The sequence below is a fragment of the Balaenoptera borealis genome (assembly GCF_965194805.1).
Source record: "Balaenoptera borealis genome assembly, chromosome: 14".
Classification (NCBI taxonomy): Eukaryota; Metazoa; Chordata; class Mammalia; order Artiodactyla; family Balaenopteridae; genus Balaenoptera; species Balaenoptera borealis.
This window is the reverse complement of record NC_138875.1, coordinates 12518631-12545546: the sequence shown is the minus strand read 5'-3', so window position 1 is coordinate 12545546 and position 26916 is coordinate 12518631. Positions and strand designations below refer to the sequence as shown.

Here is a 26916-nt window from a genome sequence, read left to right as displayed (position 1 = left end):
TGCTGTACAGCAGAAAGCAACACAACGTTGTAAATCAACTGTACTCCAATAAAAAAAACTCCTAAAAACATAGCTTGTGATATTTAAGTCACCTACAGTTTGAGGACCTCCTTCCTTCATCTGACAGCTGTTCAATCAACTACCATGTGCCGCTGCCCTGGGTGCTGGGAGGTCTTGTAGAGAGAAAGACACGCATGGCCCCTGCTTTCAAGGAGCTGAAAGAATAAACATGCCAAGCACTGACTGTATAATATGAAAATATGCAGAAGATGAAAGTAGGGTGATAGGAGTGGGGAGGGCTGGGTGGTCAGGGGGAGCTTCTCTGAGGATGTGACATTTAAACAGAGACTTGAAAGGCCAGAAGGAGCAGTCCCAGGACAATTAGGAGGACCATAATCCCGGCAGAAGTCACAGGTAGCAAAGGCCCTAAGAGGGGAGCTTGCTGCGTTACGGATCAGCAATCAGCCCACGTGGCTCGTGAGCCACAGGCTTGAGAGTTGTGAAGGGGTCAGGCGGTGAAACACTTTGTAAATCAGGACGAGGAGTTTGGGGATTACCGTAAGCGTGACGGGAAGTACTGGGGGTGATCAGATGAACTGAAAAAAAACTCTTCTGCAAAGACCCCAAACTAGAGAGACGACCAGAGACAGTGGGGAGAGGGGGCAGCTGAAGAGCCCCTGTCTCTGGATACCCCTCCCCCAATCAGTGAGAAGCACGGAGGGCAGCTGGGTTCCTGGGATGACATCAGCCTGTGACACCACGGCCACAGCACAGGCCAGGACATCAACCCTTGTTTGGTCGAGACCAAAGTCAGCAAAAGACCTTCCCCCTGCCGCTGCCCCAACTTCCAGAGATAATCCCGCCTCTCACTCCTCCCCAGAAACACGGCCCCAGTCTCCTCTCTGCGTTGAGACACACAGAAGCATTTGGGTCCCCAAGCACTAGCAGATCCCATACTTCTGTTAACTACTTCTGGGGACAAAAATATCTCTGAAATCCTTAATGCATTTCATCAAAGAAACGAGGTTCATCAATTCTGCAGCTATACATAAACATGTTTCATGATATGAAGAAGAAAACTCCCAAGTATCAGCCCCCCATGATGAATGTCCCAATCAACCATTAAAGACTTATTTTTAGCAGTCAACCACTAAGTTCTGAGCCGAATGCAAGGTCATGTGTTATCTGAGAAGCACATGTCATTGTGGTCATCAAACAGCTAATCTGGGATGAGGTGTTCTAGGGAAGATGCTTGTTATGAAAGGAGAGGGTATTACAGTGATTACTGCTATTCAGAAACTTAAATAAATGCACATAAATGGAACATGGACTTAATAACTAAATTTCAAATATTTCAAATGAGTCCACTGAAATAACATTACTAGATATATATTATTAACATTGGCAAAAATGTGCCCTAAGGTTTTTCAACCTATCTTTCAATGATAGTACGGTGGCCAGACATCAAATACATGGTTCTAAAATGATATGATCACATCTAGCATGTTAGTGAGAAGACCAATGTAGATTTATTTCCTTACTGGCCTGACCTTGAGCAAGATAGATTACATTCCTAAACCTTGGTTCCTCATCTGTAAAAAATAAAGATAATCATAACCATCTTTCACAGGGTTGTTATGATGATTATATGAGATAAAGTACCCAACACAGCACATGGCAAAGTTGTAGATACCCAATTACTGTCAGCTCACTATTCCTACAGTGTGCTGCTTCTATGGTAATCCACATTTTTAGCAAGCTAAGAGTTTTACTTTGGGGGACACATTTATTAACACCATCCAATGGCATTTAAGCAAAGGGCTGGAATTTTTCTCTGTTCAGAGCTGTATCTTCAACACCCAGAAGAAGGCTTGCCTTACAGTAGGTGCTCAATAAATAGTCACTGAATGAATGAATGAATGAATGAGAGGTTACAGTGACACAAGGTTAAATTTAAAGGTCAATTATCTTAATAGCTGAATTGTCTGGTATGTTTTTGATGGAAGAGATGTATTCTGAAAGTGCATTCAGACAATCAACTTACAAATGCAGCCTTCTTACAGAATAAGTGATCAAAATCATCTATGGAAGAGAGCAGTTGTTCAACTATCTATTGTGATACTTCAACCTCAAATCAATGGGAAAAGTCTGGTCCCAAGGGCTCCCGGATCAGCAGGTCAATGGTCCCCAGGAAAGTGGGAACCACCATATATAACTGGCCTTGAATTCAACTTCCAGGTAGCTGAGGGTCAGCCTGAGGGTGCCCACAAGGCCACCTCTCCTGTCATCGCCTCTCCAGGGCTGGGGCTGCCCCGACATCAGAGTGGTTGGGAATTGACCAGAGTGAGTCCCGAACAGAAGAAAACATCATCCTGGGGTAAGAGAAACCTACCTCGGTCGGAGAGCTGGTGATAAGGAGCTGGGTCTGCCACCAACAAGCTGTGTGGCTCCGGGTAAGTTGTTTAATATTTGGTCAAGCAGGCCTTGGTTTCATTGAGTTCAAATGATCAACACTGGCCTATTTTATCTCTGAAAGTTCAAAAGTCCCATGCCTGGACTATGGCAGCCCGGCCGGTATCCCTCCACATGGCCTTGCTGTTGTGAAAAATTACATGTACAGAAACCACAGATGATAATAGGGGAGCAAATAAGGAAGAAAAAGTCACTCCTTCACCCTCTTTTCAAGAACTACTGCTCACAGTTGCTCACATCTGGCACGCCTCAACGGTAATCATTTGCAAGGTTCAAAAACATTGAACCTTGAAAGTGAAATAAGGAGCTTTATCTTCAAAAGGAAAATTAAAGACCTGGAGCAGACCCCTTGGGACCTTTTTATTATACCTGGATAATGGCAGGTATTATTACTCTATCCAGCAGTATATTTTTATGAATAGGCTAACACATACCCTTAGGCTGTAAAATTGTGCTTTAGGATATAACATGTTGATTCAGATACAAAATAAAATACTGTTTGTATGGTGGGTTTTTAATGAAAAGTCTAAAAACACACCTATTTAACAAACCTCTATTTTTTATAGAGCCGGCCTAAAAAAGCCTGCTTAAAAAAAAAAAAAATCTAACTATGGGTGGTCTCACACCTAGAAGTGGTACAAGAATCCTTTGTCAGATCACGTGTCTTAATTTTTGGTATGGAAAAAGTGGTCACCGTAATTATAAGCCAGAGAAAGTAAAGAGTTTAAGAAATTCTGTGCAGGAGGGGAGTAATAGTTCGTTATTAGCATTCAATAAAACTGTAATTTAACCAGCTTTTAGGTCTGTAACGATCAGCTTTAAAATGACAGCACTTGACAATTCTCTACGTTACCTTTCGGCTATTTGTCCAAGTGTCTTATTTCCCCCACAAAAGCTACGCTCCATGAAAACCCCTAGAACTACCTCCACTCCACTGCCCACCAGACCTGGTACGCGGCTTGTTTTTTGTGTTTAATGAACCACAAAGAATGTTTCAGGAACAACCTCAGGAAAATCAGGCGAGAAATAATTCAGGGTAAGAGGAAATCAATGCGTCACTTGTTTAGAAGCTATTCCCTTAGGCTTCAAGATATTTCAAATATATCCTTTAAAAGGTTCAGTTATGGAAAAAGTTCATTTGTGCAGATTTTGAAATGAGTTTTAGCCGAGAAAAGAGTCAATAATAATTATTAATGAAGGAGGAGGGGGAAAGTTTAGTTGTGTAACTTAGTCATTTGGTTCCTAAAACCTTTTTCCTGATTGAAAGGCATCATTAGGGGTTGAAATACACATATTGGAGGAAGAGAAATAATGTGATTGTTTCTCCCTCTATATGGTCTTTTGGGGCCTTCAAATGAAATCATCAAAGTCAAGTGAGCCAATGGAAAACTAATGAGAGCTGAGCATTTTGTACTGTTAAGATGCTTAGTTAACTCAGGCAGCAAGAAAGAATCACATGGGCCTTTATCACACGGGGTAAAATACAAACGCCCCTCCAGAAGGCTGGGGCACAGATGAACCTGAAGCATTATAGCTATGACTTCCCCTTGGCTTGGATTTCCTGTACTTCTTGGATTTCTTAATTCCACGTTGCACCAACTTTTCTTCTTAATCATTTATACATATATATATATTTAAATATAAATATATATAATTCATATAATCCCAATCTTTTAGCATCTAACCTCTATCTCCCAGACTGCACCTCACAACGAGAAGTGGCCAAGAACAATTCTTCAAATCTGTCTTTCCCTTGTTTTGATTTCTTAGAATAGGAAATAGGATGACGATATCAAACCAGGTGAGAAAAAGTAACGTTTTCCTGAAGCAGGTAAGAAAGTTATGGCTTGGTGACACGTGGCTGCCAAATTCATAAGGGTTGAAATAGACCTGAACGTGCTCCTAAGTGCTTGGCTTCTTCCAAGGATGCTGCAGTGACGAGAGCTTGGCCTTCAGCGTCTACCCTGGGCTCAAGCCCCAGGCTGGCCCTTCGGAGCTGTGCCATCGGCCGCAGACCATTCACTTTCTCTGAGCTTCGGCCCCCTCGTCTGAAAATGAGGAAAATGCCCGTACCTGCCCGCGGTTTTCGGGACTGAGATAGTGCAAGGCAAGGCCCTAGCACTGTGACCATCATCTGGTGAGAACTCAGGATCTGGGAGCTCTTGTGGTACCACCTTCTGCGGCAGTCAGGCAGGATGCATTGGGAAGCCAAACCATTGCCAAACTTTCTGTGAAATTCCTAGCAGGGGGCGGGGGGCTGGGGGCTGCCTCAGAGGGACACCGCCTGTGAGCTGGCGATCCCTGCTAGGGTGGCCTTTGCAAGCTCACGTCTGGGAAGCGAGGGTAACGACAGGAACAGCGATGGAGAGAGAGGAGGGAGGCAGGGAGGAAAGCTTCCATAAGATAATGTCGCGTTCAAGCTCTCATCCTCATCCTTCCCCCATCACCACCACATATGTTAAGTTCAAATGAAAGCCGTTCATTACCGGGCAGATATGGAGAGGTGGGATGTGTAGTTGGTGAGACAGCGTCTTTCGTTGGCAAATGGGGGCAGGGGGTGGAAAAGAAGCACAAACAATCAAGAAACTCAAGCTAAACTGGCCTGTCTTCCTCAGCCTGGGGTGGGAATTTCTCCACGGAAAATGTCTATGTTTTTAATATTGGGTCATAAGGTAGATTTTATTTGAGCATTTCAGATTATTTGGTCTTTATTTTGTAAGGAAGTCGTTGTGTTTGCTTTCACAACAAAGTGAAGTAGTTTCAGTTAGAGGAAAAGAGAACAGTGATGCTGAAGGAAGGTTTAGCCTGAAAATCCTAGGTACCTGTGTCCGCGCCAACACACACACAGACACACACGGACACACAAACACACACAGACATACACAGTCAGACACACGGACACACAAACATTCAGAGACACACAGACAGACACACGGACACACAAACACACAGAGACACACACAGACACACATAGATACACACAGGCACATGAACACACAAACACACAGAGACACACAGAGAAGCACACATACATATACACACAAACACAGAGACACATGGACACACACACATACCAAGACAGAGACGCATACAGACACACACAGACATACATACAGATAGACACATACAGACACACACACACACACACACACACACACACACACACACACGCACACGGCTAGCTGGGCTCGTCCCACCTACCCCATGCTGCGGGCAGCGGCATCTTATCTCCCCTCCCCTTGTTATCAAGAAAACCCTGACATCTGCAACCGCACACGGGGTAAACATGGTAGTAAGAACCAAAACCAAAACATAACAACAAAACAACACCCTCCCGCCACAAAAAAGCATCTTTCAAGCAAGCAAGCAGGTCTGCAAGGAAATTTTCAAGGACCGTTTCAAGATCTTTACTGCTCGGGAAGCACATATCTCACTGTTTTCAAATATGTTCGTGTTTTGTTTGTTTGGGTTTCTTTTTGCCTTCGTTCTGCAGGAAGCCTCACAGATATGACAGGGTGATTTAATTCGGTACAAACCTCGCCTCCCTAATTCTTAGAATGTAGATAGATACCACTACCGGTATTCTTAGAGTTACACAGCCTCTCACACCAAATCTAGCGAAGTAGAACCCACATTTCTTTGGAATCCCTACTTTTAGTTATTCGCAGGTTTTTCTTTACAACACAGGAAACCAAATATGAGGCAGTGTTGTAGATATTGATAAATGGGCTTCTAAAATGTTCTCAATGGCTGGCAGAACAACACCTGATTTATAGCCAAAGAAGGGAGATAACGACTTACCCCTTACCCCTGGTAGAGGAAAGTTAGTCTAGTCACTCTTTTGTCAGGTGTCAGAATTTATTCCTGACAACAGATTCTGGCAGATGCCTCTGTGAAGGCACTTGCGAAAGTTTCTCCCTGCCGTCCCAGACAGTCAAGAGCCAAAGATGATAGAAAATTGACAGTGTACCACGTGATGGAAGAAAAACCAAGCTTTGAAGGAAGGGGTGGCGTTCGCCTGAATGTCTGAATCCGCTGAGCCCTGAGCCCCATCGAGCAGGGGTTTGGAACAAGTCAGGCATCTTCTGCTTGAAGCGGGCAGTGAGCCTGCCGCACTGCAGAGGAATCAAGTGCAAGATCGGGGCCTCTTCCTTAAAGACTTACGCTCCGCCTGCTACACTGATATCCGGTTCACTACAGTGCACAAAGCCAATGCTCAGCCTCGGGCTGAATTTTCCCCACCAGGCAAGCTGCACCTTGAGCGGATAACAAATCACTCTAAGAAAAGTCCATTTTTTTCACCTAACACTGACATGTAAGACTTTCTACAAGATGGTCAAAATGTCTTGAAAGCCAGATTCCTGAAGATCTTTCAAAAGACACTAACCGGATATATGCCTAGGAGTGGGATCTGGAGAAAAACATGGTTCTAAAGGATACATGCACCCCAATGTTCACTGCAGTGCTGTATACAATAGCCAAGACATGGGAGCAACCTAAATGTCCACTGACAGATGAATGGATAAAGAAGATGTGGTACGTATATACAATGCAATATTATTCAACCATTAAAAGAATGAAATAATGCCATTTGCAGCAACATGGATGGACCTGGAGATTATCATACTAAGTGAAATAAGTCAGACAGAGAAAGACAAATATCATATGATATCACTTATATGTGGAATCTAAATAACATAATACAAATGAACTTATTTACAAAACAGAAATAGACTCACAGACATAGAGAACAAACTTATGGTTACCAGGTGGAAACGGTAGGGGGGAGGGATAGATTGGGAGTTTGGGATTGACATGTACACACTGCTATATTTAAAATAGATAACCAGCAAGGACCTACTTCCCTGTGTATAGCACAGGGAACTCTGCTCAATATTCTGTAATAACCTAAATGGAAAAAGAATTGGAAAAAGAATAGATACATGTATATGTATAACTGAATCACTTTGCTGTACACCTGAAACTAACACAACATTATTAATGAACTATGCTCCAATATAAAATAAAAATAAAAAAACAAAACAAAAACAAAAGACACTAACCAATTCATCCTTCTAAACCCCCCTTTTCCCACCACCCCCGACAGGATGTACCTGCTGGAGTGATCTCTACAGTCAACAGATGTTTAGGTAAATTAAGTGGATCATTTTATGTGACTTGAATGCATGAGTAACTTTTAAGTAAGTTTCTTTTAAAAGGAAATTAATTTACTCATTCCTTCCCTTAACTTCCGTTAGAACGTTGGCAGCACAATCCGCAACTTTACTAAGATTTAGAAGACCTGGCTCTACCAGGCGAGCAACCCCAAGCCGTTTACCTAAACCTTCGTGCGCCTCAGTTTACTTGTCTCTAAAATGGGGAGCCTGGGCAAGATGGTTTCCAAGGTTACTTTGAACCTTAGCATTTGGGGATTCCACACGTATGTGGAGTCTATAACAGACACTCTGCTGGATGCAACGAGGAGGCAAACGTGCAAAGACACGGTCCCGACGCATCCTGTTTACAGTGTCATTGCTTGGCTGTATTTCCAAACTTCCGTCATAGGTTCCGTTGACTTGGGATCAAATTTCTTTCTTCCTTGAAGTGTATGCCTCTCTTTGATGTGCAGAGATTCTTAGTCAGACGGGGGCCCCCTCCTATCTGCACAGGCCTGGCCTAAGCATCCGTCCACTCACCTGCATATCACAGTTCCGCAGGTTTTTTCCTGGCACCCGGCACCAGCAGGAGTTCTCTCGACAACGATGACCTCGGCCTGAGCTGCCACGTTTTCCGGAATTCTAGAATGTGGGGTGGTTCCTGGTCCATGCAGCTTGCCCTGCTCCCCGATCTGGATCCTTCCTCCTCTCTCCTGCCTCAAGAACAAACGTCCTGGCCCGCAGCCTGAAGCCCCGGGACGAGAGACCTGGGTTAAAATCTGGGCATGTCGGACCTGTCATCATCCAGGCTCCGGCACACAGGCTGCCCTTGGGCAGAACAGCTTTGCTCATCAATCAAGCTTCAGGGAAGTGGGTGGTTTGTACGTGGGGCCCACTTTGCCGTGACCAAGCCCCTATGAAAACGTCTGAGTGTGAATGAAAAAAAAAAAACAAACCTCAACAGTCTACTTTCTATGTCTGCTGCAGGAGGGCCAAGACAAGGTTTTATTTAAAAATAACTCCCTCCTCTTTCCTGAAGGCTGAAAGCAAGCACATGAGCTTAAAAAGAATTCCTCTTTCAAGATTTACTAGTGACTCAGATCAGGAAACGCAGCTCTCAACTTAACGATGTCACATGCAAAACAAGAGAAAACTTGAGGGATGTTTCCCAAGTATTCAGAACTTAGAAATGACCTATTTCCAATTTTTAAAAAAGAGCCTCCTGAGAAGACATCTCATGTGATTGGGATGTATTAATGTGGCAATCAACAAGTGGAGCAAACGAATGTCATTTGAGGCTAAGCTAAGACATGACACAAGTCCCTACAAAAAGAGAGGTAGTTCATGGGAAGAGGTCAAGTTTCTTGTCACAGGGCTGGATACATATCCTGGCTATAACCTGCTACTGGGGCAAGTCGTGTAACTTCTCTGAGTCTTAAAAAAGAAAAGAAATATAAATATATATGTATGTTATATCTACACACACATGATATATTGATATAATATATAGGGGCCAATTATGCTTTCAACTCATAGAATTGTGAGAACTAAGTGAGACACTATAAGCAAATCGTTTCTATACTGTAAACACAACAGAAATGTAAAGCAGTATTATAATAATAGATATATTCATTCAAATACATGTTACTCTATTCAAAATTATTTGATATGTAGTCTAGCTTTTGTCCTTTTTCTTATTTTAGGAATGAGTTTCTAATTAATTCAGTTTATACGTATTTCCTATCTGAACTCTTCACATTTGCAAAGCTCCTACACAAGTGACAGAAGAATACAAGTTTAAAATAACCAGAGAAATAACACCACAGAAATAGAATAGAGAGACGATTTAAAAAGCCTTTACCCTTTGCCGCAGCAACACTCTGGTAATGTGTCCTGCTCACATATGAATTGACTGATGAACAATGTTATCTGTTAAGGCATTATCTGTAGTACCAAACGATTGGAAATAACCAGGTGCCCATCACTAGGGGTGGTTAATTAAACACGTGGAGAAGATAGTTACATGATGACCTCCAACAAGTCCCTCTTCCCAGTGTTCACTCCCTTGGGTAGATCCTTCCACACTGATGCTGGGCTGGGCCTGTGACCTGCTCGGGTAACGGAACATTAGCAAATATGCTGCAAGCAGAGTCTTCATAAGCCCTCTTTTACTGGGACATAATCAAGCCCTTTTTTACTGGGACATAATCCCTCTCTGCTTTTGGAATCCAGTCACCATGGGAAGAAGCCTGGGCTAGTCTCCTGGAGACACCTAATCCAGCCGGTGGTGGAATCTACCACCGACATGTGGATGAAGCCATCCTGGACCATCTAGGCCCAGCCAAACTCCCAGATGACCTCATCCATATGAGTAAATCCATGAAAAATCACTCAGCTGACCCCGGTCCAAATAGCCCACCAAAGAATTGTGAATAAATAAAACCATTGTTTTAATTTAAGCCACTAAGTTCTGGAGCAGCTTGTCATGCAGTGATAGATAATGAATACCACCATGATATTCCCCAAACAGTGACATACTATGAAGGTAGTAGCCTACCCATGAAGAAAGAAAAAGGATGCACTGACATGCTACAGTCTCCAAGATACAGAGATAAATTAACAGGCCAAGTGAAGAACAAGGCTGCCTTTTATGTAGGAAAAGGGAAAATTTTAAATACATATGTATATATACTTATTTTGCATGAAGAGACACTGGATATGTACTCAAGAAATTAACATACATAACTACCTGTGTCAAGGGAGTTAGGGGGTAGTGAACTGGGGTAGATGGGGACTCGGTGGGAGTGAAACTCATCAATAAAAATGTTTCTAAATTGTTTCAGTGTACAAACCATGTACGAACCATGTGAATCTATTACTTACTCAGAAATAATATTTTTTAAAAAGTAAAAAATCAGGGACTTCCCTGGTGGCACAGTGGTTAAGAATCCGCCTGCCAATGCAGGGGACACGGGTTTGAGCCCTGGTCTGGGAAGATCCCACATGCTGCGGAGCAACTAAGCCCGCGTGCCACAACTACTGAAGCCCGCACCCCTAGAGCCCGTGCTGCACAACAAGAGAAGCCACCGCAATGGGAAGCCCGCGCACCGCAAGGAAAAGTAGCCCCCACTCGCCCCAACTAGAGAAAGCCTGCGCGCAGCAACAAAGACCCAACGCAGCCAAAAATAAATAAATAAATAAATGTATTTTAAAAAAAGGTAAAAAATCAGACTAATCCAAGATAGAAATGACAAAGGTTGAAAAAGTAGAATTTCAAATTGATTATTATAATTCTACCATGATGTCATCCCTTACAACAGCGTTCCTTTGAACCAGAATAATCCTCTCTTTGTAATACATAAGGTGATTTGTAAACACAGTTTATCTTCCCTGCTACGTTGTAAGTGTCTTGAGAGTAGGGATCAGGTCTCATGCATTTTTGTTTCTTCTGAAACTGGCAAGCATCGTGCAGGGCACAGAGTAAGTACTCCATAAATGGTTGTTGAGTCAAAGAAATAGATAACATTTCTGACATCACCAAAGGTCTCCGTTGTTAATGCTGGTGAGTTCTCGAACATCTTCAGCCTAACTTCTCCCATCCATACACACACTCCACACACCATCTTTGAAGAAAATGGTGAGAATCCATCATATTTTGGGTTGACTTCTCTCATCAACTTACTCTGAACTACTGGGCAGGGTATACACAAAAGCTAAATTTGAATGCCACGAAAGGAAGAAAAGCAAAAGAAACTCCCCCATTTAGAAAGAAAACAACAACACCCATAGAGGAAGTCTAGAAAAAGAAAGATCTTTTATTATTTCTCATCAGTAACAAATTTCACTTCTGTGGTTGAGTAAGCAGCAGCCTGCAGCCAGCTAACTCTGCAAAGCCAACCAAGCGATCCAGATAAGTGGGCTGTGGGAATGTGGAGCCAGAAGGTCCTCTTCCCCATCCTCAGGCCTCCGGAGAAGTTGGTGCTCAGGCCACTGTGAAGAGGTTGTCTGTTCCGACTCTAGCATTTCCAGGAAAGAGGAGGCCACATCTTTCTCCGTAACTCGTTTCGGGGCTTGACAATTCTCCCTGGAAATCGTCACTTACTTTGAACCTGTAACTTCCCTCCTGTTCCCTCCCCTCTGCCTCTTCTGTTACAGTTTGCTGTCTCTGGGTCTGACTCAATGAAAGCTTAACCTCTTGGAGGAGGAGGTCTGGGTCACCTCACCTCCATCCCTGTGTCCACATCTCCCCCTCCAGATGTGCTCGGTCACGGCCATCCCAACCCCCGGGCGTCCTGGACCGCGCCCTCCAACAGCATCCCGTGGTGACCCTGGCGCTCTGTCTGTGCTCCTCTAACACAAGCCAAGATAAGAGGAATAACACGGGCAATACAAGGCAGACAGTCCAGGGCTGAGTAGTAAAGGACACGCATAATTGGTGTGTATACCACTGTCTCAAGAGAGCCAGGGCACCAAAATCTTCCCCCTGTAAGTTCTCACCATCTCTCTTTCTCCCATATCAAATAATTCCAATTCCTCAACTGCTCTCTCTGATTTCATCTCCCAACTTGTGGATCCATTTCACTGTTGTCTGCCATGTTGCACTTCCCCCAAAGCTACGACAATGGGGACTCTGCCACCGCGGGGATCATCCTTCGGAGGTTCCACAGGGTAAAGAAGGTCGGAAAGCTGAGGCTGACAAACTAAAAGGCAGCTATGCTTTTGCCACAAGAGATCAACAAGCGTTGCTTATGTGCCTGCGGTGTGCAAGGAGGTGAGTTAGATGCTGTCAGAGACAGAAAAGAGTAAGACATCATCTCTGCCACTTAACAAGAGGAACACTGATAAGATGGCATTTAAAGAAAGGAATGTTGGTTTGGATGCGCAGAGCTCACTGACGGGTCAGGCAGCTGGGCGGCCATCAGGACCAGGTAGGAGGGAGGCAGTGGAAATGGCAAAGAGGAAAGAATCAACGAGTGGGTCAGAGGAAGCCTGAATGCTGATTCCTGGGTGCAGAGGAGAAATGTATGACGGAGGATGCTTTCCAGATTTCAGGTCTGGAAAAAAAAGGAAACCTATGCCACTCCTGACAGAGGCAGAGAGCGCTCATGGGGAGCGGGCTGTCCTAAGGACCCAATGAATTTTGGAGAAAACAAGAGGAAATAGAATACTCAACTTCAGATGAGACACTCGGACTGGGGATATAGTTTTATGATGGAAGCCATGAGAACAAAAGCCTTTGTGGAGGAGCGAAGGCACAGGAAAGGAGAAAAAGGGACGGGCGCGGGGATCACTCCGCATGCTCAGCGTTAGGACGGAAGAAGCAGAGGCGGAGGCGGGGCCGGTCTCATCCATCCTTGTATACGTCCCTGCAAGTGGGCGTGGTTCTGCCCCCCACCCCTCCCACCCCATAGGTGCTCCATGAATGCTTCATAACTGTTTGGAGAGGGAAAGGGAAATGCAGTGGTCAGAGAAGCGGGAAGGAAACCAGCAACGGATCCAAGTCACATCAGTCAAAGGAGAAGAATAACTCAAAGATGGTCAAGGGCTAATGCTGCGTGGAGAATTACATGATTTTCTGAAAACCCAAGGGCACACCAAGGGTTCCAGGCTGCCTGGTCCCCCAGAGCGCCGGGGGAGTGAGTCCATCACCGGGAGGTCCTGCCTTCACCATAAAGTCTGCACAGGCTCCCCAGGGTGGCGCTGCCTTACTTGGCATCAAAAAAAAAAAATCCCTGGGATTTATAATATTTTCAATTTAATTTCTGTGCTGTTTCAGTTTTGACGATGAGATCTGGAAACACTGAATAAAAGTCTGAAAGGAAACTTGGGATGTTCAGGCTTGCATGGATTCCACCGACACTGGTTACTCTAACCTCGACTTTGGAAAGAGAAAAACTGGCATGGGAATTTCCTTGAAAAAAAAAAAAGACTAGTATTCAAAGACGCTGGCAGTTGATTTCACATCCCAGGGAAGGTACTTGATTAGAGGGACTCTTAACAAGAAGAACTGAAGACCTAAGTAAATATTCCCCATCCGCTCCTGGGCCTGCCGCCTGGCCATTGTCCTGTCTGCGCTGCTGATAGGTTTCAACCGACCAATTCTGTTTTATTTGTGCACGTCGAGAAGCCACCTGTCGTGGAATAGACTCACGCATTAAACAAAGTGAACATTTCTTATTTCCGTGCTTCCCATAGGATTTTTTTTTTTTTTGAAACACAAAGCACTCCCTTTCACCTTGAGCAGATTTAAGAAATGCTGACTCCGAAGAACAGGTACAAACAAGGCAATCTTTTGTGTATGAAGATTGTTAACAACCCACTCGTAGAGGGACTCCTCCTGTCCCCAACACTGGTGAATTAATCCATCCACGCTTTTTAGCTCATTTCCCTGGTTGTTACGAGTGAAAGTGGAGCAAAAAGGTTTTAAAGGGGGCATGGTACCACACAAATCCAGAGATGGGAGCCGAAACGAAATTCCAGGTGTACGGAACAGTGTAAGAGCAAAGCGAGAAGAAGGGAGGTGCACGGTGCTTGGGGGACTGTACGTCAGGACGGGGGGGTGCAGGGAAGGGTACTGGCTTGAGGACTTGCAGCCACGAAGGCTGGGGGAGGGGGGGACTCTTCGTGGAGGGCCTTTAACGATCAAGCTGAGGAAGGCTGGGAGAGAGGGGGACTCTTCGTGGAGGGCCTTTAACGATCAAGCTGAGGAAGGCTGGGAGAGAGGGGGACTCTTCGTGGAGGGCCTTTAACGATCAAGCTGAGGAAGGCTGGGAGAGAGGGGGACTCTTCGTGGAGGGCCTTTAACGATCAAGCTGAGGAAGGCTGGGAGAGAGGGGGACTCTTCGTGGAGGGCCTTTAACGATCAAGCTGAGGAAGGCTGGGAGAGAGGGGGATTCTTCGTGGAGGGCCTTTAACGATCAAGCTGAGGAAGGCTGGCCTCTTCCAGAGAACTGGGCACCAGCGGAAGGTTTGAGCCAGGGAACAGGAAGGTCCCAGTGGTGCCTGGGCGGCACCCAGGAGAGAGAGGGGAACACAAAGTGCTGTGGGAATGGCATTGGAGCTAAAAGCGCAGGGATCCCCTGATTCCATAAGCCGCTGGTCTCACTGGTGGCCCAGAGTCTGGTGGCTTTGGGTCTCCTGGAATTAGTGTCAGCTCAGCGCCCACACCCAGCAGTCCTCAAAAGGTCTAGTGTTTCCTTTTTCCCAATACGCCGTCACCCTGGTGAAAGGCTGTAGGTCCCTTTGGGGAAAGCTGGGAGAACAATTAAGAGTCTAAATTTGGGGCAGTGTAGCAGGGTGCTTCCTCAAGGGGAACCAGCCTCCCCTTCGTTCAAGGGGCCCTGGGTCTGTAAACTGGCCCAAGTCTGGGAATTGAGTGAGGGGCCATGACTTTCGGTTTTTATGATTCAAGTTTGACTTACGTTCACTTGACCTAGAACTGTTCTGCTTATACAGATCAAGTAAGAATTTAGTAGCCTGTCCATGGATTTCACAGCTAGCAACACCGTGAGAACAGAGTTGGAATTGGAGGAAATGAGCTGAGAGGGTTTGGGTGTGGAAGAAAGAGAGAAGGTGGAACCAAACTTGGCTGAGACGTGGGACCAGGACGAGGTGCCCCCGTGACCAGAGACTGGCAACGTCAGGGCGAGGGGGCAGTTTGGGGGAGGAAGAGGCAGAGCTGCGTTGGAAATGGTGATGGATCATCCAGTGGACGTGACCAGCAGAGAGTCGGAAATATGGGACGGAAACGGGAGGACTGTCAGGTGGGGAGGTAGGGGGTTTGGAACCATCTGCATACAAGCAGAAAGGCTGAGCGGGAGGAGACGCGATCTGAGAGAGGGCGACAGCAGAAGGCCGACACCAGGCCGCACGTCTGGATTTACCCGAGTAGGAGGAGAAAGAAAAGCTGGGGAGGACTTCCCCGGTGGCGCAGTGGTTAAGAATCCGCCTGCCAGTGCAGGGGACACGGGTTCGAGCCCTGGCCCAGGAAGATCCCACATGCCGCAGAGCAACTAAGCCCACGTGCACCACAACTACTGAGCCTGTGCTCTAGAGCCCGCATGCCGCAACTACTGAGCCCACGTGCCACAACTACTGAAGCCCGCGCGCCTGGGGCCCGTGCTCCACAACAAGAGAAGCCACCGCAATGAGAAGCCTGCGCACGGCAAAGAACAGTAGCCCCCGCTCGCCACAACTAGAGAAAGCCTGCACGCAGCAACGAAGACCCAATGCAGCCAAAAATAATAAATAAATAAATTTAAAAAAAAAAAAAGAAGAAAAGCTGGGGAGCTGGTCAGATGGGCTGCTCGGCAAGGTGGGAGGAAGAATGAGGCTTGTGCAATAGAGGCAAGAAAGTCTAGTGTTTCAAGAGGGATGTTTCCTGGGGTCCCAACTGCTGCGGAAAAGTAAAGCAGCATGGCTCTGGATGTCCTCAGAAATTGGTAATCCCCTTGTAAGACAGCTGTTTCAGGAGAGCGATGGAAACAGAAGACCCACTGGAGAGGTGGGAGGGGTGGTGGGAAGGGGGAGTAGGGGGTGAAGGGCTGGAGTTAGAGACGGACGAGCCAGCTTTTAAGAAGCTTAAAAACATGGGGAGGAGAGATGATTGTAGTCCTAAAGGAGCAGCAGAGTTAAAGGCAATGTTTTCCAGGATTTGGATGCCCTAAGTATACTTGTGGACAGTGAAGGGGAGATGGGGAAGATTCTGGAAGGTTCTGGAAGGCTGGGGAGGCCTGGAAGGGCCTGGACTATTGAACAGAGGGCAGATGTGAGTGTACAGAAGGTCTTTCATGGAGGCCTCGGGGCTCACCCCCTGGTTATAACCTTGGTGGTAGGGGAGGGGTGCAGTGTGGACTCAGGGCCCAGGAAGAACAGTCTTTTATTTTTTACAAAATAGTGAAGGCAACATTAGCACTGAGTCTTTATTATCTTATCGCTGGCTTCAGATTTCATTCCTGTGTCGCACTTTCCCAGTGTGTTTGCTTAAAACTTCCTTAGTCTGTAACATCCTCATCAGCAAGGAGTTTCCAGCAGCGATTCCGGGAGCAAATGTGTTCCCCTAAATGCATACTGCTCTTTTGTGAATGAGACACAAAGAAACTGAACTTCTAACTAATGAAAGATACTGGATTAACAGATAATATTTTATCTGGGTTTCAGTTCAGTCATATGTCTCAGAACGAGCTTATCTTGCCCTTAAGCCTCCTGCTTTCCTCAGTTCATTTTTTTCCCTGCCATTCAGACCGGGTGGCGGGTTCTTAGTTCTTGCCATTCACTCCTGCAGGACTCCTCGGAATCAGTCCAGTTGCTTCGTGCTGAGCCCGACTTTGAAGGCGGGGCCCTTGCCTGTCACTCCTTGTAACCCACGAGCTCCGTCCTCTCTCGTGATCTGATTGTTCCCTGACCCGGTTCTGAATCTCTGGCCCTTCTCTTTACTTCTCTCCACCTCGCCCCAAATACCAAGTCTTAGGCTCAAGCGTTGCTCTGTCCTCTGCGTGTCCGCCGTCCCGCTGTGGGCTGCAGTTCCTCTGCATCCTTCCAGAGCCTCAGAAAACTGCCTCTTGAGTGTGGCTGGTCCTGTTCTCCCCACCCAAACCTTCCTCTTCTGGTTTTCTGAGCCCACGGGAGTCTCTGTGGGTGGCATCCTTTATTTCCAGTTTTAAGCCAACTCTGCTTTTTAAGTGGTCACCTCAATCCTTCGCTAAAATTTTCTTTGGTGGAACACTGTAGTTTTGGTAACCCCTTACTGTCTACATTTTAGGGAATGGGGCCTGATTTTAGTCCTTCAGACACATACAGTGAAATCGGCACCTGACAGTAAGAGATGTTGGTGACAGGCATAGTCTTCTTCTCCTGAATGTAAAATATCACGGCGCTTGGCGTTACTCTAACTTAGCTGCAATCTCTGGCTCTCCCTGGCTAAGGACGCCCTTGCCAACACAGCAGAGCCACGCCAAGCAAAGGCCCTTCTACGAGGTACCAGAGGGAAGCTCTTACATCATGAAAATCAGGGGACAGACCATCTCTGATTCTCCTGGTCCTTGCACAGGTTTTATCAGAAACGTAACCAGTTCGCTCTGGGGGTGGGGGATTTTAATGACTACGAGAGTAGAACACTGCATTTCTAGTTGCTCTCTATGGTTACAGGAAACTTCTAAGTGGCCCTAAAAATACTGAATTTAATAGTTTTGAAAATTCCGAGTTTCTCCAATGGAAAGGAGGAAAGGGAAGGAAGTTATGATGCTTTCAATGGGCACATGAATTAGGGTGTTCCATTTTACAGATTAGAAATGCAAGGCTAGACAGTGAGTCTCATAGTGATAAGCAGCCACAAGCCACAACTGGGACCAAGGTATCTCAGGTCTGAATTCCAAGCCTTATCAAATATAGGTTACTACCTTTACAAAAAGGATGAAAAAGTGTGGAAAGGAATTGCAGGAAGGGGGAGTGGGAGAGAGAAAGAACATATAGAACATTCAAACTTGTTAAGATACATGTCCCTTAATTTATACATTGCTCTTGATTAAGACTAAGTGACCTGAATTCTTACACACAGTGAAAGGGAAAAGCAGGTAAACAGATTCATGCTGACTGAATATGTTACTTTCCCTCCCCAAACTATAAAGGTTGGTTTCAGATTCTCAAATAAAAATGTATGTAAAAACAGTAAAACAGGCAAATCACTTACTCTTGCAGCCAGTTGTAGTGACTTGGGTGCTTTTCTTGACAAATATTCACATGTCACACACCAGCATCACATGCTCAATACTATTTCAGTCACTATGACTTGTGTGAAAGTCACCTGAATTGGGGGATTGTTTGATCTTAGTATCACCGACAGGGCCTCACACAACACCCCTCACTGCTAACAAACTCAAAAGAAAGACTTTAGTTTAGGAAACTAGCATTTTCTTAGAAAAGGTGGGGGGGAAAGCAGTTCTCAGTAAAAGATAAACCACAGACCTACTGCATTCAGCCAAGTTGTACATATTAAACCACACACACACACATACACACACACTCACACTCACACAAACATACACTATCAAAATAATGTTTATGCTCTGTCTAATCCACAAAGGTGAGTAAATTCAGAATTAAGACGTTAAAACCAGAATCCTACTCAAGACTTTCCCTGACATTGAGACTATACTGAAGAATGATAGAACTGGATTCTAGATCACCTCGTTTGTTCTCCATGCAACTCTAATAACCCACATTAATCCAGAGGTTTTTTTCTTGGTGGGACACCAAGAGCCAACATTCTTTTGCAGAACAGGCTGGTCAGAATTCTCTAGGAGACAGAATCTATTTCTACCTCGAAGTACAGGGAAGCCTCAGGCTCTCAGGGACTCAAGGTCCCAAAATGATGTTAGATAAAAAATTAAAGGGGGGGTGCTGGGAGAAACTTTTCTGTCAGGTGGAGAGCCTATCAACAGAAAAATTAGGGATGGAAACAGCTAACACAGGCCAATGACCTTGAGGTTATATCAAAAATGATATGGGAGTGGGGGCTTGCTGGCCTCAAAGCGCCATCTCAACGGCAGGCATTGGCTGCAAATGCCAAGCCTCTTTGTGGGAAAGTGAGAGGGACAGAAGGGAAAAGAAGAAGAAAAGCAAGAAGGACAACAGAAGTGGTGGCAGACCTTGGCATCCAGGATAAGAGTAGAAAGCACCAGACAGTCCAGACTTAGAGGAAGACAGGCAGTGGGGAGGGAAGAGAGGGGTTGAGCTGCCATCTTGGAGGAGAGCAGGTACAGCAAACAGCCCAGCTCAGGAGATGGTCTGTAGGATCCAACCCACCCACTGCTTGCGGACTTCTAACACCACATGGACGGTTATTTTTAAAGCATTGGAAATGTAAACCATGTTATGAGAACTCTTACTCAGATCCCATCTTGCCATACATCCACGTGCGTTTGTTTGTTTTTTTAAGATTTTTTTGATGTGGACCATTTTAAAGTCTTTATTGAATTTGTTATAATATTGCTTCTGTTTTATGTTTTGGTTTTTTGGCCCCAAGGCATGTGGGATCCTAGCTCCCAGACCAGGGATCAAACCCGCACCCCCTCCACTGGAAGACGAAGTCTTAACCACGGGACTGCCAGGGAAGTCCCCCATCTGCGTATTTTGAACGCAAAGGTTCAGAAGTTGTGTGTGATGTGTTTCACCTTTTGAATTCTGCCAAAAACTGTAAAGAAAAAATGAAAGCCAAGAGGAAAATTTCTAGCTGCCATGCTAACCAAATGTTGTCAGGTTAAAAAAAAATCATCCTAAACATAAAATAACACTTCAGGCCATAAGATTCATTTCCATAAATATTTCTTCCCCAGAACCCAATTCTAGAAAACCATAATCTCCTCTTAATGAATTCTCTTATATATATTACTGTGATGGTCTTATTGTGGCCCCATGTTTGTCTTGAAGTTTGGGACTTCAAAGGGACCCTGTCCCCCCATCCTTCCCTGCAATTTAGGGGTACTGCTCCTTGGTGGTGACAATGTCACAGCCACATAGAAGGATGCAAAAAAAAGCTACTTCATACACTGCTAGTGGAAACAGAAATTGCTATACCATTTAGCAAGCTATCTGGAAATATCTATCCAAATTCAAAAATACCATCATTGATGAAGTCATCTCATGCCCATATGACCACAGCACTGTTTGGAGTAAAATCATTCAATAGGTTATGCCATGGTCAACCAAGGAGTAGTATGCAGTCATGAAAAAGAAAGAACGGAGGAATTTCAACAATATATCCTGTGAAGTGAGAAAAAAACAAGATGCAGAGAGGGACATATGATATGACCTGATTTTTATAAGGTAACGACCAAAATCACATGTTTCTGTGCCTATCCATCTATCTACCTAAATGTTTGATATAATTATATGAGTAAAGTGGAGTGAAACACAGAAGGATGACACACAAGGTTGATAACACTGGCAACATGGGGGAGAGGGATTAGGGTGGAAGGAAGGAAGGGAGTGAGAGGAAAGAAATAAGTGAAAATGAAAGAAGGTAGCAACCATAAAAACCACATGGATGCCACGATCTCATTTATAGGAAATCATGTGTGTGTGCTCAGGCACACGTCTATAAACAGAAGATGATGAGATAGTCTGCAAAATGTCGATGGTTTTTATTTCAGGGTGTTGAGATGTTTTTAAATATAATTTTTACTTTACTTCTTATATATATTTTGAAAAATATTTACAACCACCTGTATTGTTTATAGAATCAGAAGAATTCATTGAGAGAGAAATATAAAAAGTCCCATGCAAGGCAATACAGGTCCCCAGAGAGGAAGCAACTAGAGAGAGAAGGCTGAAACGTCAAGCTGGGACCAGACTGGGAAGGCTCTCAGTAACAGGAAAGACAAAAGAACAACTTATAGGCTGTGTACCAACATAGTAACAACAGGCTGCTGTTTTGGTGGTAGATTATGAGTGATTTTTTTTCTTCTTTTTGCTTTTCTCTATTTTCTGGATTTTCTGCAAAAACCATATCTTGCTTTTGTAATCAGAACAAAAAAAATGTATTATTTAAAAAATTATGCCATGAAAGTTTTTAAGTGGGAAGGGTCACTTAATGATTAATGATGAGTGATGTTTTAGGATATTATGCAGTGGTCCTCAAAGACAGAGATTAAAAGCCATTTATGAAGGAGTAGTATCAGTGAGAGTTGATAATGGCCCCCAATTAAGAGGAAATGGCGGAAATGGAAAGGTACATAGTGGGCCTCAGATGTTTTCTAAATAAAGGGATGAATAAGTGAAACATTGATGAAGAAGAACTGCTAATCTCAGTGGCCCTTTGTAAAGTTTATATGGATGCCCGCAAAAACACAGCCAGATGTCAGTCGGCTGATTTAATCCAAAATTACAGACAACTGTAATTGTACAGAGAGACCAACCCATTGTGAATATCACGCCCCTAAATGCAGCCACATCTTGCAAGCCATGTCAAAGAAAGGTACAGTACCCAAGGGAAAAGACCAAAGTGGTAGAAACCATAGTCGATAAAGAGAAATTATGTGATACGATGACGTAAAAAGCCTTCCTCCACCCAAAAAAGACAAGCTATTGACAAGCACTGCATCCAACAAACACTGGAATGTTGTAGATCACATAAAAATATTCCCAGGTAACTTCTGGCTTGCATTCATTTTATACTGTAGCCAACTTAAAAAGTTTCTGATGTGTTAGGAGAAATTAATTTAAAATTTTTTATCCAATTGTGGTTTGCTTTTTTCTAAAAGTTGGCACATTCTGAGAACTCCCCTTCATTCAAAGTATTCAGGAAGAGGATGGGCGGCACCGTGTTTGAGAAGGTGGTAGTAGAAGGCTTCCAAAGGACTTCCCAGCTTCAAGAGTCTCTGAGTCAAGAGGAGACATCATGCCAACTGCCAGATTTTGTGCCTTCTCTCTCTCAGATGTTCCAATTGAGGTAGTTTACTAAATAAGTCATGTTTATGTTTTTCTGGCATTCCTGAAGCAGATGTAATATAACTGAAGGCAAACAATTTTAGTAATGCCAATTCATGCACTGCCATCTAAACACCACGTAATCATGAAACTAAAATATTTACCCAATATCAAAGACCGAGGCAAAGAAACCAAAAGGCATTTTGTAAGACAAAGTACTGGCCGGTACTTCCAATAAAAGGATTTATGGAGAGTTATCCTGAAATGGCTCAAGAGGAAAAGTCGATGTGACTTAGTTTCTAATCACACAGAGGACTGCCCTGCTGTTTTTCCAAATGGTCAGAAAAAACTGGGGAGGGATTGGACGGGTTGTCACAGAGAACCAGGGTCCTCCCGATAGAGTTTCGGGGTGGGCTCGTCACAAAGTAAGCCACAGCCCAGCCGCCCCCCGGAAGACGCCGCCCCCTGCTGCCCATTGCTGACCCAGGACATTTCTCCACCTGTGAGACCACCTCTGATGGTAATGGGCATCCTTCCGGTTCTCCATATGGGTGGTGCGTTCCCTTCCGCCTTCCTGCCTTCTCGGCGGCTCTTCATCACCCCACAGCCCTCTCTTCCTCCAAGTCTGGCTCAAAGCCCACCTCTCCTCAGTCTGATACCAACCAATTCGGGTCTTTCATTCTATCTGAGTCCTCTCCTGGTTTGTACGCTCAATTAACATGAAACAATTGGCAAGTTTTTTTAATGGGAAGAGCCCCAGTGCATGATTCCCGTTGGATCTCCTAAACCCCTAAATATCCCACAGAGCGGAGAGAAGAAGAACTTCCTCCCTTCCTTTCCTTCCTTCCCTCCTTCTTTCAATGTAGTGTTTATCCAACATTTATTTCATGCAAAGCACCTTTCAAGGTTTCTTCATGTACTATTTCACATAATCTCCTCAAAAACCTCCCTAGGAATCAAGGGCACTCTCCCAGCCCAGCTCTGCTCTTCTCCAGCTTTCCATAGTCTTGTCCTGGGGTCACCATCTTCTCAGTCCCTTGGTGTCCTGTTTGGTTCTTCTTTCCTCCTCAACCCTACATCCAACCAACTGCCAATTCTCTATCTCCTATCTGGCTCCTCCTTTTTTACTCCCCTGCCTTGGTATCTCTCCTGAACACCAAAGCCTCTTCATTACTGGTCTCCCTACAACCAGGCTATCATTCTAACACATGAGTTGCTTGATATCACTGCACGAATCCAAAACTTTATGTAATTCCTGTTGTCTGCATGATATAACCCGAGTTCCCTAGTTTGACATTAAAGGACATCCCAACTATTAACACGTATCTTCCAGACACACAGGACTTCTTCTGATTCTCCATACACGCCAAGCAATTGGACTCTTACAGGTTTTTGTTTGTGCCATTCCCTCTCTGTGAAATGGTCTTCACCCAACTCTGTCCTCGGGTAAAATCTTACTTTTCAAACCTAGCTCACATGCCACCTGACTACCCCAGGTCAAAACTGATTGTTCTTTCTCCTGAACTTTCTTAGACTTAGTTGTTTACAGCTCCAAGGCTGCCTCCAGATATAAAATCCTGGAGGAAGGAGATAGTATCTGTTTGTCTTTGCATTCCAACACCACGGCCCAACCACAACAGTACTCCCTCAGCACAAGCGGGAATGGAGTTACCAGCACTGGGAAGTGAGTTTACTAGCCACCACTGTCTCCCAAGTGTTCCTCAGAATTGCAAGCTAACAAACACTTATGAAGTACCTACTCTATACAGAGCACTCTGGCAGGAGCTGCAGAAGCAAGCCAGCTAGCGAGCCATGGTGTTTGTAATGTGTCTTTTTAAAGACCTACTTCACCTATTATGCTAAGCCACCGAATACACCATTATATGAAGACATATCCAGGCTTGAGGGCCAACAGCCATTCATAACCCTTCCCTCTATCACTGGATGTACTAGAGGTAAGATCCTATGTTTCAAAAGTACCCAAGAAAACAAGGCTCAGAGCTCTCAAAATCGGGGCTGTTCTTTTTTTCCAGGACAGAGAATGGGTTGATATGGAAAATAAAGGCATTTGTCTGTTAGCAGCACTAATTCTCGAACCCATCATTTACCTTAACTTCAGTTATAACAAGCACTTAAGGCCAGGAAATTAGCTGAGAAAACATGAACGTCTGGGAAAACTAAACATTCTCTTACCTGTGAAGTCATGCTGGTGGAGGAAAGCTCTTGCAAGGGATGATAATATTTTTATTTGAAGACTGGTATTTTGACAGCAGCTGTGCAAAGTTTTCTGAAGAGCTCAAGGTGATCTATGACATAAGGTGACCATATGTCCCTGCTTGTCAGGAAGAGTCCCGGTTTACACCTGTTGTCCCTGCAAAATTATTAATAGTGCCTCCCCCTTCACTCTCATAACTGTCCCCATTTGAACGATAAATTATATGACCACTCTATCTACACGTGTACTGTCGGACCACAGCGGCCTGTCCATACAAGGTAAGACGGTTTGCTCAAATTCACCAGGGAGCTGATGTCAAGAAAAGGGGCAGAATCCAGGCTTCCTGACACCAAACCCAGGCTCTATCTCAGGGAACATATTTCCTCTAAGTTGTTTCCTCATCAATTAATCACGAAAATCACTTTGGGAAATGGTAAAGATACATAAGCATGGCTTCTGCAAACTAGCACTTACGATTTAGTTGAGGAGACAAAAAGCACATACACATTCGATAATTAAACAGGGTCGGACAGATTCGTAATCTGGTGCCAATCACATGGCTCAAATGACAATTTCAAAAGGAGTTAGAGAAGGGAAAGAAAAAAAAACCCTCGATGGGATGCAGGGAAGGTTTCTGGGAGATGATGGAACCTGAACTGGGTCCTAAAAGGGAAAAAAAAAAAAGGAAGAAAGGAGAGGGAAAAAGGTATTTTTCTTTGAAAAAAACAAAAGACAAAATTGGGAGAGGAATAAACCACTTAAGTGATTCTATAAGCTCGATTACTTTACAGTCCAGAAGATTTTAAAATGACAAAACCAACACAAATGGCCTATGTGTCCTTCCCAAAATCTCACCATGATTTAAGGCACAGCCATCATCAGACTGGGGAGTCTTGCAAGCAGATGAGTGCTGGCTGCTAGACGACAGTGCTCCTCCCTGTGACGTGGTGAGAAAGAAGTGGCCACCTCGACTTCTACCCTCAGCTTTTTCACTAACTGGCCATGTGTCTGTGGGCAAGTGGTTTCATCAGTTTTGAGCCTCAGTTTCCTTAAATAAAATGCTAGGGTTGGATGAAGAGATCTCTAAGAACCTTTCAATCTCTGGCCCTTTACAGTCAATTCCAGGTTTTAGTTTAATTTAATGAATCTATTTATTTATTCTAGATTTAGCTCAATAGTGGATGTTGAGCTATTTCCAGCAAAATGGCAAACTTTGGGCTGATGGCTTCCTTTCCACTACAAAGATACGAAATTCTCAAGAAAAATCACAATGCTGAGCCTAGAAGGAAAGAAGAAAGGGAGAAAAGCATAGGCTCCAGGAATGAAGAAAAATTGAAGCCAGAGCTTTCACAAAAAGTTGACTCTGTGGGGTCCAAGGGAGTTTCAGAGCCCCACAAATGCCCTTGAGGATCTGGGGATAGTGATTAGATTCTAATGCCTATGAAGAGACGTGGCCTTGGTCCTGCATAAGGCGGAAGGAGGGAGGCAGGACGGAGCCCTTTTCATAAATCTTAAAGTCACCCCATCCATGAAAAAGGGACCAAAACACAGCCTGCTGGCCTCAAGGTGAAGAGCAGACAATTGCCTTGTATCCAGAGCTTAGGGAGCCTCTGAGAAATCAAAACCCTAAACACGAACCACATTCAGTTGTAGAATCAGAATTTACATTATCTGTATGTGGGGGGGGTGGGACAAGCAATGAATATAAACACAATTCCAGGACCATCGAAATGCCTTTGATCACCAGAATAAACAAATACGTGACCACTACATAGGGACGATTTCACAACTCAGGACTTACAAGATTCCCATAGAAGGGAAATCTCTATGAAGATGAACTTGACAACACACACACACACACACACACACACACACACACACATAAGGGAATTAACTACCATGAGGGACAGTTGTAAAGAGAATATTTTTTAAGGTAAAATCTAAGAACTGGAAAAATACTACAATCTGAAACAGACTACGAAATAAGATTTCTTAAAATCATTAAAGTGATAAAAAGAAAGACTAAAAACCATAATGAAATAATAGGAGTAAATAAAAAAAGAAAATAGCAGACCTGAAAAAGAACAAAATAGAACTAAAAATAACTCAATGGAAAAGTTAGACAGTAGAGTGACACAAATATAGAATTAGTGAACTGGAAAAAGAGATTTGAGGAAATCAACCAAAATGTAACACGGGACTTCCAAGTAAAAACAGAGAACTGAACACACCGTATCTAACATTGGTCTCTCTGAAACCTCACTAAAACTAGAGAAAGTGACCATTTAAAAGACATAAACCCGGAAGGACACGAAGAACAAGTGAAGGGGTAACAGCAGTAAGATTTTGGAAGATGGAAAACAGCTGGACAAGTGGTAAGAGAACCAGCAGAACAGAAGAGGCAGAGTCCTAAACTAGGAATAAGGAGAGTTAGGAACCAAGTAGCAGATGCTCAAAGGGTCCAGGAACAGAAGGCACTAGTTACCTTTGGAAATGGGAAGGGAGGGGAAGGGAGGAGTGACTAAAATGAGGAGATGGGATGAAAGCCATTTAAGAACCAGTTATATCCCCAGACCCCCAGATCCCCTCCTCTTCTCCACCCTTCTGGGCAGCAGCCTCTACCCCAACGGGTAAAACTGGAGGTATGGC

The 26916-nt window shown here is 44.4% G+C and overlaps 1 protein-coding gene across 8 annotated transcripts in view; it reads right to left on the bottom strand.

Moving 5' to 3' along the window:
* Positions 1 to 26916, bottom strand: part of BCL2 (BCL2 apoptosis regulator) — a 184532-nt gene that overhangs the window by 65007 nt on the left and 92609 nt on the right. Inside the window, exon 3 of one of the 8 annotated variants that reach the window (XM_082353776.1) lies at positions 8332 to 8373. The exons of 4 other annotated variants lie outside the window; for them this stretch is intronic. In XM_082353776.1, coding sequence (XP_082209902.1) covers positions 8347 to 8373 — 27 coding nt within the window. In that variant the 3' untranslated portion in view covers positions 8332 to 8346. Of the gene's footprint in view, positions 1 to 8331; positions 8374 to 9880; positions 11252 to 11472; positions 11713 to 14799; positions 14881 to 26916 lie in introns of those variants that run through there. 3 more of the 8 variants (XM_082353778.1, XM_082353782.1, XM_082353784.1) reach the window with 3 other exon arrangements.